This window comes from Typopeltis vanoorti, chromosome 10 (assembly GCF_054136105.1).
Source record: "Typopeltis vanoorti isolate ZY-2024b chromosome 10, IOZ_Tvanoo_1.0, whole genome shotgun sequence".
Lineage (NCBI taxonomy): Eukaryota > Metazoa > Arthropoda > Arachnida > Uropygi > Thelyphonidae > Typopeltis > Typopeltis vanoorti.
In genome coordinates this window covers 68,667,866-68,682,150 of record NC_143558.1, presented here as the reverse complement: position 1 = coordinate 68,682,150, position 14,285 = coordinate 68,667,866, and the positions used below count along the sequence as shown (strand labels likewise).

At 36.2% G+C, this 14,285-nt stretch overlaps 1 protein-coding gene across 1 annotated transcript in view; it reads left to right on the top strand.

Annotated features, from left to right (window-relative positions):
- Syx5 (syntaxin 5) overlaps positions 1-14,066 on the top strand; it is a 202,696-nt gene extending 188,630 nt beyond the window's left edge. Inside the window, exons 9-10 of the mRNA XM_090398913.1 lie at positions 1,490-1,611; positions 13,184-14,066. Coding sequence (XP_090255039.1) covers positions 1,490-1,611; positions 13,184-13,343 — 282 coding nt within the window. The 3' untranslated portion in view covers positions 13,344-14,066. The remainder of the gene's footprint in view (positions 1-1,489; positions 1,612-13,183) is intronic.
- Positions 14,067-14,285: the final 219 nt, after the last annotated feature.

Here is a 14,285-nt window from a genome sequence, read left to right as displayed (position 1 = left end):
GGCCATTGAGTGCAACTTCTTCCTTTTGATGCCTCCATTTCTTTCAGCATTAAACTTGGTTTAATGCTGAAACAGGCTTTTAGCCTGTTTCAGCATTTAGGACTTTTATTCTATTTTATTATTTTTAGAAATATTTTATTCTTTAAAGAAGAATAAAATATTTGTACATTTCAGTTTTCAGTCAGAGTATGAGTTGTTCAACTTCAGTTCATTGTAGATTGGTCTTGCACATTTTTCTTTTTATAATCACTTTTATCCCGATGGGGATTTACTTCCTGCTTCCAATCCCCCTGGCTATATTCATGTATGTTTTGTGATCATTTGTAAGATATCATTACAAAAATAATATTTCTAAGAATATTTTCATATTGAGTACAATGACTTTACTATGATTATTCTGAGGATATAATGTGCTTGAAGGGCACACTCCATTGAGAGTGTGCTACTCAAGCATACTCTTCGGTATAGCAGTTTTAAATTTCAGCCACCAGCACATCTGAATTGCTGCTATTATCCAATGAAATCCCAGTAGGAACTAAAATGATTATTGATTTTTAAGTTGTTGGGATTTTTTAATGTCTGAAAGGTTAAACTTATCTTACATTAGCATTGTGAGTGACTAAGATAAGAGTTAGATAATCTGGAAACTGCTTTAGAAGCCAAACATGGTACTTTTTCACTTTAAGGCTGGGGACTAGGGCTCCAGTAAGAATGGCATTTATCTCATACAGGCAACGAAATTCATTTACCACCTAAAGACATTCATAAACGTCCCTGCTGCGGTGGCAATCCACCTGGTTTGCATTTCTGGTTGAACCACTTTTAAACATATTTTCTCTCAATGTCCAATTTAGTAAATAGAGCAACTTGTAGTTATCATGATTGTAATTTTATGTGCCAGTGGTAGTTTGCTTAAGCAGAGCTGTTTAATTGTACAAAGTTTTACAATAGAAAAGATTTAAATTCTTCTCTGCTGTAATTAATTACTGCACCAAACAAAAAAAATAATAAATTTGTAGGTAGGATGAGAAGCTGTTCTATTAACATGGAAATGCTGACCTAAAGTTACTTTATCATAAGTAAAGCACAACTCAGCTTTTTACTGAATGGAGAAACTCTTCATCTTTGGTGCCATCATCCCACAAGTATTGATTTTTGTGCAACCTTTGCTGATTGATTTCCTTAATATTACAAAGGTTGCTGAAACCTTAGGAGGAAAAAAAATGGAGGAACAGTATGCGATAAGTAATTATTTTACTGAAATAGATAATATTTCAGTTGTGTTTTCCTTTCTTTCTGAAAGAACACATAAGTTGATTTTCTCCATCTCCCATAATCAAGTTAAACTTTTCAGTTTTTCAGAATGCTCTGAAGAATTGAGATATGAATAATACTTAATATTTTGTTAAAGGATATGAAAATAGTTGCATCAGATTTTTTTATTAAGTAAAAATTCATTGTAAATATGTTATGGTTATGTCATTTTTAGGATTCCTATATTCAAAGCAGAGCTGATACCATGCAGAATATTGAAGCCACAATTGTAGAATTAGGAACAATATTTCAACAACTTGCCCATATGGTGAAAGAACAAGAAGAAATGGTCCAAAGGTATATTACATTTGTTAGTAATGGAAATAATCTAATTGGGAATAAGCATTTAACTTAAGCATGTACAGTCATCGTTACCATGTTCATATATCATTTGGCTTGAAATTCTACTGAAAAAATCTTAAGTCCAAGGCATAGTGCATAGATGTCCTTGATACTGTACTTGATAGTATTATCAATATCAAAAATTTTGTGACAACACATTTTTTGTACACACTTTTTCTTTTAATCATTTAGTAAACTATAAATTAAAGATACCAAGAAATTATATGTACTTGGTTTAATCCTTTATCCAAGTGTAAGCAAACAAAGTTTGCACCTGAAGTATTTTCAGGACTGAGGCAACTCGTGGTAAAGGTGGTATGACTTCACATCGCTTGCCTTAGTATCCCATAATGCAAAACACATCTCCTTGCAGACATGTATAATGCTATGCATTATGGGAAGGGTCACTACCCAGACTGGTTTCAACCTTTATTGAGGTCTCATCAGTGGGAGCCGAACCTAGGGGTGATACCAAGGTGGAAGTAATACAGAAGTCATATTTTTCATATACAAGTTGCCAAAAAGTGTCACACTTTATTATTATAATACTCTGGCTTAGAGATAGCCAGTTGATGTCTTTAATTTATAGTATAACCAAGTGGAAAAACTTTCAACAACTAGCTAGCTCTAATCCATATTATAATAATAAGGTGTGACAGCGGGGTGCTTAAGGGTCAAAGCTGTATAACTGAGAGGAGACCTCCACATAGCCTTTAAAGGAATGCAGAGAACCGACCAGGGCTTCTGACCTAATGTCCAATCCTCACCTTCTCGTGGTGCACCCTGTTGGGTATCTACTTTGATACTGAACGAACGAGGATGGGCTGGCAATTTGGGATTTAGCCGACCAAATTGTATTCTTATTGGTTAAACCAAAATAAAAAATGATGGTACAACATGACAAAATTTCATGCCGGCCGGGGCGTCGCCCGGTTAAACAAGGCCCCCGTTGTTTTCGCCAGGGAACCAGGGCGAACAGCGAAAAGTCAGCTACTGGAACAAATCTGAAAACAAACCCCAACTCAACATCACCAGAGTTAAAGATCGGTACTATCAACGTAAGAAGCCTGAATGGCAAAGAAATGGAGCTAGCTGAGGAATTAGATAAGTACCAGATCGACATAATAGGGGTGACTGAAACAAAAAAGACCAAAACTGGTGAGATCTTTCTGAGCAATAAATACAAAATGTTATATTCAGGCAATGACAATCAAGGAAAAGAAGGAGTAGCCATAGTATTCAACACAAAATACGAGGCTAATCTTCTTGAATGGCAGTCGGTCTCAAGTAGAGTAATGTGGGCAAATATGAGAATCGGGAACTGGACAATGAGACTTATTTGTGCCTATGGTCCCACAGAAGGTTCTACTAAGGTAGAAGTGGAGGAATTTTTTGAGGCTTTAGAAAAAGCAACTGACACAATGAAAAAGGAAAAGTTGATCCTTGTTGGGGATCTAAATAGTAGAGTAAGAAATGATTGTGAGACATACAAAAATATTTTGGGAAAATTTGGAGAAAAGAGCAAAGCTAATAATAATGGCAAATATCTGTTGGATTTCTGCTCAGGACATGGACTGGTTATTACTAACACCATGTTCCAACATAAAAATGTGCACAAATTCACATGGAGAGAAGAGGCTAGGAATAAGAAAAGTCTCATTGACTATGTTATTGTTGATAGTGATGTTTTCTCCCTGGTGCAGGACACCAGAGTGTACAGAGGATTTGAAATTGGAAGTGATCACTATTTAGTCTTGAGCAGGATAAAATTGAATTTCATATTGAAAAGAATAACATGTAAGAAAGTTTTAAAGCGAATAAAAGTTGAGCAGCTCTCAGATGTGAACTGTAGACTAAAATACAGAAATATTATTGAAAAGAAAATGAAAGAGTTTGAGAACAGGAATCAAACCTTGGAGATTCAGTGGCAAACTCTGAAGGAAACATTGATTGATTCTGCCAGAGAGGCATGTGGTGAGGTTGTGTGCAAGGATAAAAAAGTCAGAACTCCCTGGTGGACACAGGAAGTTAAAGAGGCAGTGAAGGAAAAGAAGAAAGCATATCAAAAGTTCCTGGCAAATAAGTCAGCTTTTACTCTTACAGAATACAGAGACAAATGTAAGAAAGCTAAACAGTGTGTAAAATTAGCTAAACAAAAGTCATGGGAGGACTTTGGCAAGAATATAGAAAATAAATATCAAGAAGGTGGCAAAATATTCTGGAGGTTGTTGAAGAAGCTTAGGAATGGAGGAAAGAGTGCTGTAAAAGGAATTAAAGATGATAAAGGTGAAATGAAAACAGGAGAAAAAGATATCCTTGAAGTATGGAGTAATTACTTTGAAAAACTACTAAATGAAACAAGCAGTGATGACAGCACAGTGATAAAAAACACTGACCAGGCATGCAGTCGGGAATACATATCCATTCTTGAAGTAGAAAAAGTCATCAAAGGCTTGAAATGTGGAAAGGTAGCAGGAGTAGATGATATTCGACCAGAAATGCTGAAGTATGGTGGTATAAGAGTCTGACAGTGGTTGCACTGCATAGTTCAGAAAGCCTGGACAGAGGGACGAATTCCCGATGATTGGAGTAGAGCTCTCATAGTACCCATATATAAAAAGGGAAATAAAACCGAATGTGAGAATTACAGAGGTATTTCCCTACTGAGTGTTCCTGGCAAGATCTATGCAAGTATACTTGAGAAACGGTTGAGAAGAATTGTGGAAGAAAAGCTTGGTGAAGAACAAGCTGGATTCAGGCAAAATAGAGGCTGTCAGGATCAGATCTTCACTTTACGACAAATAGTCGAGAAAGCATGGGAATATAACAAATAAAAAGGGAAATAAAACTGAATGTGAGAATTACAGAGGTATTTCCCTACTGAGTGTTCCTGGCAAGATCTATGCAAGTATACTTGAGAAACGGTTGAGAAGAATTGTGGAAGAAAAGCTTGGTGAAGAACAAGCTGGATTCAGGCAAAATAGAGGCTGTCAGGATCAGATCTTCACTTTACGACAAATAGTCGAGAAAGCATGGGAATATAACAAAGATCTGTATTTAAGTTTTGTCGATTTGGAAAAGGCATATAACAAGGTGCCAAGAGAGAAGCTATTCAATACGCTGCAGTTATATGGTGTCAATGGGGCATTATATCAAGCAATACTTAGTCTTTATTTGAGTTGTGAGTCAGCAGTTAGAATTGAAGGAAGTACAGGAAGATGGTTTAATGTTAAATCTGGTGTGAGACAAGGATGTACATTATCCCCTCTGTTATTCATTATCTATATGGATCACATTATGAAGGAATGTGGTATTAAACCTGATATCAAAATTGGAGATGTTAATGTCAGCTCTTTGCTTTATGCGGATGATGTTATACTTCTAAATAAATCCGCTACAAGTCTGCAAGATTCTCTGACTAAATTGAATAGCTGTTGTAATAGATATGGTATGAAGGTTAGCAATAAAAAGACAAAGACAATGAAAATAGGTAGAATCATTGAAAATGTCAACTGTGTTGTGAATGGAGAACCTGTGGAACAAGTAAAACATTTCAGCTACTTAGGCACAATTTTTACTGAAGATGGTAAACTAAATATAGAAATAGACAACAGAATCAGCAAAGCTGGTATCGTGGGAAGTCAATTGAATAAATTCATATAGAATAAGAGAGAAATTAGTCGGAACACTAAATTAGCTGTATACAAGACAGGGTTCAAACCAGTTTTAACTTATGGATTAAAGAGAGCTGGGTCAGAAGTAAAACACTTGACCAAAGACTAGAGACCGCAGATATGAGAGTCCTGAGAAAGATTAGAGGCGTGAACAGATGGCATCAATGGCAATATCATATTAAAAATGAGGATATTAGGAAAGAACTTGACATTGTCAGCATCCAGGAATGCGTTAGCAGAGCTAATCTCAGATGGTATGGTCACTTAAATAGAATGGGAGAGGAAAGATTAGCAAAACAAGTGTTCTCTGCCAGGTTGGCAGGAAAACGACCCAGAGGAAGACCAAGATATAGGTGGATTGATACAGTACAAAGTGCCTTAGACGATAGAAATATAAGATCTGATAATGTTGACAAGTAACAGACTGATTTGGAGGAAAATTTTAGATAGGAAGTTAGTAATGATGTAATTTTTTCATGTAGTACTGTCATATCCTGTACACCCCTTGAGGGTACATGGCAGGAATTTGATAATGATGGTGTGACACCTTTTGGCAACTCGTACAGGGTGTCTAAAAAAAATGTATACACACTTTGAATGATCATAAAGTTGGTATTTATTATAATAAACTTTCACATTGTAAAGTACACTACATGTACTTTTATCCCTCAACGTCTGTATTCAAACTGATGACTGTCCTGGTCCAGGCACCACTGATAACTAGCACCAATGGAATTGCAAACACTGAGAATCATTTCGTCTTGTAGCTGGGTGCATTCTCTTTCGATTGCTGCTTTCAAGTTGTCGACTGTTGCCAGTTTTGAAGCATAAACTTTAGCCTTGATAAATCCCCATAAGAAGAAGTCCATTGGTGGGGGGGGGGTATTCTACAGAACCTCTTCTTCCAATCCATCTGTTGGGTAGAGTCTCAAGATAGGCCCTCACATCTTGATGGTAGTGTGAGGGGCCCCATCTTGTTGAAAATAAAAGTCCTCTTGAATACGTGGCATGACAGCTTCATGCAGCAAGTTCAAGTAATTGGCAACAGTTACAGTACCATCGAAAAAGAATGGTCCAATTAATCCGTGTTCTGATAAGCTGCACTACGTCACTCCTGGTAAATTTACATGATGTTCCTCCATAACATGTGGATTCTCAGGTACCCAATAAGTGAAATTGCACTGGTTAATTGACCCATTTAAATTAAATGTGTCCTCATCACTCCACACAATTTGTCTTGGAAATTGTGTGTCCTTTTCACATTTTTCCAAGTACCACTCACAAAACTGCATTCTCCTATCTGGATCATCTTCGTTGTGAGTGTGTACTCTTCTTGGAATGTAACTTTTCCAATGACTGCACTTCAACATGCAATGGACACTTGATTTTGATATTCCTATCTCACGAAATGCTTGTCGCACAGATTTTCTTGAACTTTGACGATACGTTTCAATCAACCTTTCTTCTGTTGCAGGCTTCGTAGCCGTTCATGGTCTTCCTGAATGTTGCTTATGGACATTTTGAACAGTGCCATCTTCTTCAAATTTATCTCTAATTCGATTGATAGTAAGTCTCGTAAGTGGATCTCATTGAAATTCTCTTCTAAACTGTCTTTGCACTTCCAGTAGCATTTTAGGATAAATTTTCTTTCCTCAATGCTTAGTCTGGCTTCAGCCATTATTTCAAATCCGTTAAACCTGCAAAATAATGAAAATTAAGTGAGTTATCAGCTGTTGAAGTGTGTATACATTTTTTTTGAGACACTCTGTATATGAATAATATGACTTCTGCATTACTTCAACCTTGGTATCACCTCTGGGTCTGGCTCCCACTGATGAGACCTCAATAAAGGTTGAAACTGATCTTCATAGTGAGCATTATACAAGTCTGCAAGGAGATGTGCTTTGCATTATGGGATACTAAGGCAAGTGATGTGAAGTCAATACCACCTTTACCATGAGTTGCCCCAGTCCTGAAAATACTTCAGGCACAAACTTTGTTTGCTCACACTTGGACAAAAGATTAAACCAAATATATAATTTCTTGGTATCTTTAATTTATAATATAACCAAATGGATAAACTTTCAACAATTTAGTAAACTACTTTGATTTTCATTAGTAACAGGGAAAAAAAAACTCAAATTATTTCCTGATCTAGTTTCCTTCCTTCCTTCTGGTTGGCTTCCAATCTCACAAGCGAAAAATGTTGCTTACAGGAATGAGAACATCATACAGCCTAAATGTACTATACATCAGCTGTATATGTCACTGTCACAAACTTCTATTGATTTACTCTTTTGCTGTAAGTTGAACTCCCTGAACTGTTCTGTTCATTTTTAAAATACACATCTGGTGGTTTTAAAATACACATGTGAAATCAAATCACCCTTATTTCCAGATTATTTGCAAATATTGTAAGTCATCCACCTTTATGATCAATTAGAAATAAAGGAAGGACAGAGAAAGAGTTATTGATTGGCAAAATGTAGAAATAAGGCATCAAAGGACATCATATGTGTGAGGTAGATCAAAGACTCTGGAGGAAGGGTATTAAGGAAGGATGTAGATATAAGAAACAGATGGAGAATATACTTTGAAGGGCTTTTGAATGAAGAAAATGCAAGGACTCACAGAGAAGATGGGAGCCTTATGAGGGAATGGTGCAGAACATTAGTAGAGTGGAAGTGGAGGAGGCCATAAAGAGGATGAAGAATGGAAAATTGGTGGGCCCTGACAGGATCCCAGTGGAGGCATGGAAGGCACTGGGGGAAGAGAGAATTGACCTGCTGTGGGACCTGTTGATAAAAGTTTGTCAGAAGGAAAATATACCCGAGGAATGGAGGGAAAGTACTCTTGTCCCCTACAAGAGTAAAGGGGATGCACAAGACTGTAAGAATTACAGAGGAGTAAAGTTGAGTGGGTTCTTGATGGAAGACTGAGGAAGGAGGTCGAGATTGCAAAGGAGCAATTTGGCTTCATGCCTGGTCAATCGACGACAGATGATGGAAAAGTTTCAAGAAAAGCAACAGGAGCTACATCTGGTATTTATTGATCTGGTGAAAGCGTATGATAGAGTGCCAGGGCAAGAAGTCTGAGGGAGAAGAAAGTACCAGAGAAATATGTCAGGCTGGTGCAGGAAATGTACAGAAATGTGACGACAAGTGTTCGGACCTGCCTGGGAGAGACAGAAAGTTTTCCAGTGACAGTTGGCTTGCATCACGGGTCAGCATTAAGTCCGTTCCTGTTTAATATTGTTATGGAGGTGGTGACAGAGGACGCACCTTTGACTATGTTGTATGCAGATGACATCGTGCTGTGTACAGAATCAAGAGAAGTCTTAGCTAAACTGGAAAGTTGGAGGAAAGTACTGGAAGAGAGAGGAATGAGACTGAGCAGAAGTAAGACAGAGTATATGTGTTGCAAAGTGGATGGCAGTCAGAAGACAGATCTGGAAGGAAATGTCATCAGGAAGGTCAGTGACTTTCGATACTTAGGTTCAACAATGACAGAGGATAGTGAGGCTGAGAAGGAAGTGGAATGCAGGATAGAGGAACTGGAGAGATGGCTAGAGTGCTATGCAATAAAAGAGTGCCAATCAATCTAAAAGGCAAAATCTACAGCACAGTAGTAAGACCAGCTATGACTTACACTATGGAAACTGTGACCCCTGAGAAAAAAATAACATCAGCAGGATGGAGATAGCAGAGATGAGAATGCTTAGGTGGATGTGCAGTGTGACCAGAAAGGATCGTCTGAGAAATGACTATGTAAGGGGAACAGTGAAAGTTACGAACCTAGGAGCAAAGATACAGGAGGCAAGGTTGAGATGGTTTGCTCGTGTGATGAGGAGGGAGGAAAAGTATGTGGGAAGAAAGGTCATGCAGATGGATGTACAGGGGAGGAGGAGGCACAGGCAGCCAAAGAAGAGATGGAGGAAGATGATGGAGGAGGACTTGAGGATGAACTTGGATGTGGCTACAGGAGGTTGTGAAGGAAACTCACTGCAAACAGTGACCCTACTTAAGTGGGAAAAGCTGCAGAAGAGGAAGAACCACCACCACCATTGATTTCTGTAATAATAATACCCTACAGTGTAGTCATTTCTTGTAGTGTCCAGAATACCTTTGTTGGCATTTAGACCCCGAGGTGAAGAATTATGTTGCTATTTCTCAACTTGCATTATGGGATACTAAGGCAAGTGATGTGAAGTCAGTACCACCTTTACCATGAGTTGCCCCAGTCCTGAAAATACTTCAGGCACAAATTTTGTTTGCTTACACTTGGATAAAGGATTAAACCAAGTATATAATTTCTTGGTATCTTTAATTTATATGGAAGGAGATTAAAATAAACATCTGGCAGATGTGTATTTTAAAATGTGATTTTAAAATACACATTTGAAATCACCCTTATTTCCAGATTATTTGCAAATATTGTAAGTCATCCACCATTGATATTCTGTAATAATACCCCACAGTGTGGTCATTTCTTGTAGTGTCCAGGATACCATTGTTGGCATTTAGACCCCAAGGCAAGGAATTAGAAGTTGCTATTTCTCAGCTGGGGGCAGTACAAACCACCATCAGTCCTCAAAATAGAGGCTGTTCCTAACATGGAGATGACAACTGTGCAGCCACACCTTGCCTGATAGACAGCTATTGCAGTTGATCCTTGGTTACCTCCCCAGGGACATGCTTATTTAATGGTGGCATAGGGTGCTATATAGCATTGTTGTCAAGGTGATATAACATTCTGTGGCATTTTGGTTTGAGAGGCTTCTTCACCATCCCTGATGGCAGTGTCAGTGTAGGACTATTTATTCGTCAAGTTACCCTGCTTATCTCGCAGTTGCCTTCCATATCTTGAGATCCACTATCTGCCACCTGTAAGACCTGTCTGGTTGCAATCAGAAATTTTCCCTCACCATCTCAGAATTATGTCTTTCTGCCTCGAGGAATTCGTGTATTATGGATGATATCAACGCACCTCTGGATGGGTGCTTGATGGGACAGTTATGACTTCCTCAGCTGATGTTGGAGATGGGCTTTAATGCTGCACCATTCAGTCAGTTGAACCACATAACAAAAATCTAACTATATCCCTTCTTAACATCAATGGATCGGAGGTGGAACTTGCCTCCTGCTTTGATTTGAATATATAGATTTAATTAAAACAAGAGGCAATGCTGTGCTAACTCAAGTTCATATAACTCAGGGAAGAAGCAATGATAAGAACTGCAGCACAGGCTATCAGAGTATAGAAACTTTGGCTCATGTTGCTTAACATTGTTATGACTTACATGCACAATGCAGTGCAGTGAGTTATAAAACAAAGGTTGGATAACAGCAGTAGACCTCCCAACTATACGACTAACATTGGATTGAGGAAGCCTGACCTTTGTAGTAAAAGAGATGAGTTTGTTGATATTGATGTACAAGTTGTGGGTGCTGGGCAACCACTTACTACCCTCCATTGTGTGAAAAAGCTTACTATGCTGAAAACCAAGACTTGGTGCCTCTACTTCAAAAAGAACACCACATCATACCAAAATTTGCCTTTGCAACTACTATCCTTTAGAGCAGTGTTTCCCAAACTTTCCTTACCTGCATACTCCTTTTAAAATTTTACTAACACTAGCATATCCCCTCTTGGGCAAAGGCAATTTGGAGGAGGAGGTGATAATATTTTATCCAAACACGAATAATTATAAAGGGATTTTTTTAACATTTGTGTTATAATAAATTACAAATATGTGAAACTTTTTAAATTATTAGTTATATGAATCGAATATACATACAGTAGAAACAAAAATTGTGAAAGTTGTCCTTGTCTAACTAGGCCACACCTCAGCTGGTGTGAAATCTCATGTCATACCATCATATTATTTGTAGTTTAAGCCAGTAGAGTACAATTTGGTCCCAAATTGCTAGCCATCCTCATTTGTTCAGTACCTAACAGGGTGCACTATGTGAAGGTGAGGATTGGACATTGGATCAAAAGCCCCAGTCAGTTCTCAGCATTCCTTAAAGACAATATGGCGGTCTTCTCCTAATTATTTGGATTTGACCCTTAAGCAACTCGTATATGAGACTAGCGAATTTACCTTCGTGATAAAAGTTCTTCACATTCTAGACTGGATTTGAACTCAGGTCTCTCCAGCTGTCAAAACTTAATGAGGTATGGAACACAGCTCTCACTCAATTATTACTCTTAAAAATCACAGGATATCTAAACATAACATTATCCAAACATTCTTCATTGTTCTCAGTTTCTTGGAATGATAGGAAAGGAGTAGTCTTCATTTTGAAGTCTTCCAAGGCGTTCAGTCTGAACATCAACAGACAGTCTTTCAGTGCTCAGTGTCCTGGCAGCTTCTGTTCATGCTTAATGTTTGTTTGTTTTTTTCCAGAAGAGGCTAGTTTTGTCAAAGTTGAACAATTGGGAAGGTGAATAACTTTATCTTCAAAATTTCATACAAATTTCTTAGCCTCAACTTTATCTGCGGATGCTCCTCCACCGCATGCTTCATAGTTGGTTTGATTCTAGTTCTGTTCTTACAACACCAAAACCATCCATAATTTGCTTTAAAGTGAAATGTGTGCAATTTGGATCTCTTCCTGATTAGAAAATATGTCCCTGTCCTCTCACAAAGCATTTCTCCCAGCACATCAGTATTTTTTATTTTTTTTTTCATGTCTCTCTCTCTCTCTCTCTCTGCAAACCACTTCAGCAGTTTGTTTTTAAAGAAGCAGGAATATTATGAAGTTTATGTATACTTTGTGATCTCATGGTATTTGCTTGCTTTTGTTTGAAACAAATTCATTAGCATCACTTTTCCTTTTTATTCTGATAAATGAAAAGTTCACTACTAACAATTTTTGAATCACTAAAGGTCACTTTTAATAATAAAAATTTTGTGTTCTCCCAAAAAAAAAGGCATGTATGTTTATACCATATGAGTTCAGCCTCTTGAGAGAATTTTACCTATGAAATCTGAATTTTTCCTAGAAATCATGCCAATGCAGCTATCTTTTTCAGGTCTTTCTGCAAACCACTTAAGAGTTTTTCAAGATGCAGGAAATTTTCCTCCTTTAGATTAACAACCTTTATGGAGCTTTGTGCATGTCATTTATTTCTTTGAATAAATAAATTACAAAAAAAAAAAAAAGAAAGAAAGAAAAAAAAGTCACCTCTTGACTAGGGAAGTTATATCGTGTGACACTAGATGAAAAACCGAAGACATATTCTCTCTAACTGGAAACAAAAATCTTTAACTGCTGTATAAATATGCAAAAAGTGGATCAATATTTGGTGGGTGAAAAAATACATTGAACACAACTTCTGTTTAATTATTCCGATGGCATTATCAAATTTCACTCACTTGAACTGCAGTGTGGGGTACCTTGAAAAATCATGTAATGAATATATTAACTGTTTAAGCATTTCAAAATTTGATAGAGATTTAATATATATCTAGATATATAACTACATCTTTAGTGATTTTAGCATAAAAATTTGTTTTCCAAATGGCAAAATTGCAGTTAACTAATATGGTCTAAAACAGATCATCTCACAAATCTGTTTCACCCATACTTAAAAAAATTCCAAAAAAATTAAATACATACTTTTACTTTTCATGTCAAGTACACAGATTTCAATCTTCAATATTTTATTAATTTAAATTATTAAAAAACAAAATGAAATGTAGGGCATCTGAAGCAATTATTCAGGTAGACTATCTGAATAATTGCTTCTTCATATGTGTGCATTCAGTTAAGGGTTAACTTAATCTTAAATGCAGTTGTTAACTTCTCTTAACACTGAGCTTTAATTAGTAATATTTTGCATTACAGAATTGATGCAAATGTAGAAGATACTCAACTGAATGTAGAAGCAGCTCATTCTGAGATATTGAAGTACTTTCAGTCTGTAACATCAAACAGATGGCTAATGATAAAAGTATTTGCTGTTCTTATAGTGTTCTTTATTATATTTGTAGTGTTTGTGGCATAGATAGAAATAATGATTCAATTTTCATTTGTCATATAAAGTAACCTCTTTGAGGATGGGACCTTTAAAGACTGCTTCATCTACATTTCAAATCATATGTTGAAATTCAAGGAAAAGTCTATGTTAAAATGTTTCAGATTTGAAATGTGTTCACCTCTCATTGTGTGAGAAAGTCATTCTGCGGATTGAAACTAAAAAATAATATCAGAACTGTGCACTTTGATATGAATTTAAAACAGAACATTAGAAATTATATATTTATAGACAATATGGCCTTTGTTTCTTTATTTTCCTATACATTTTAACTCTAAGTTTATTTTTATTTATAATGTTAAAATATCTGTGACAATATAAAAATTGTCTTATACTTTTAATTTAACAGGGAAATGTATTTTTATATTGAAAACTTATAAAACATTGAGCAAAGTGAGAAATACTGATTATAATTAAAGATATGGTATTCAAGATTACTAGACTGAAACAACAATAATGCTTGCTCTATTTTATATTTTAAGCAACTTTTTTTAAGATTTCAGCAGTATTCTGCTTAGCAATTCATCTAAAAAAAACCATCCGTGTGACTTGTATAATATGTATATTCAAATAATTAGTATAAATCCTGGAACTTTTTTGTATAAATATTAATACTGTTAAATTCAAACTATGTGACAACAATATATGGTTTAAATTTGACAGTTATTATTAAAAATATTTCTTAAAATTGCACATGTGGAAATTTCTTTAAAGCATGATTAACCATAATTCTTCACGAAAAATACATATATTATTCACACTACAATGTGTCACTATATCATCATCTTACAAAGAGGCATAACATCATCACCAAATTCCTGATATATACCCTCACAGGGTGTAGGATATGATAGTACTACATGAAAAATTACACATTACTAACTTCCTATCTACAATTTTCCTCCAAATCAG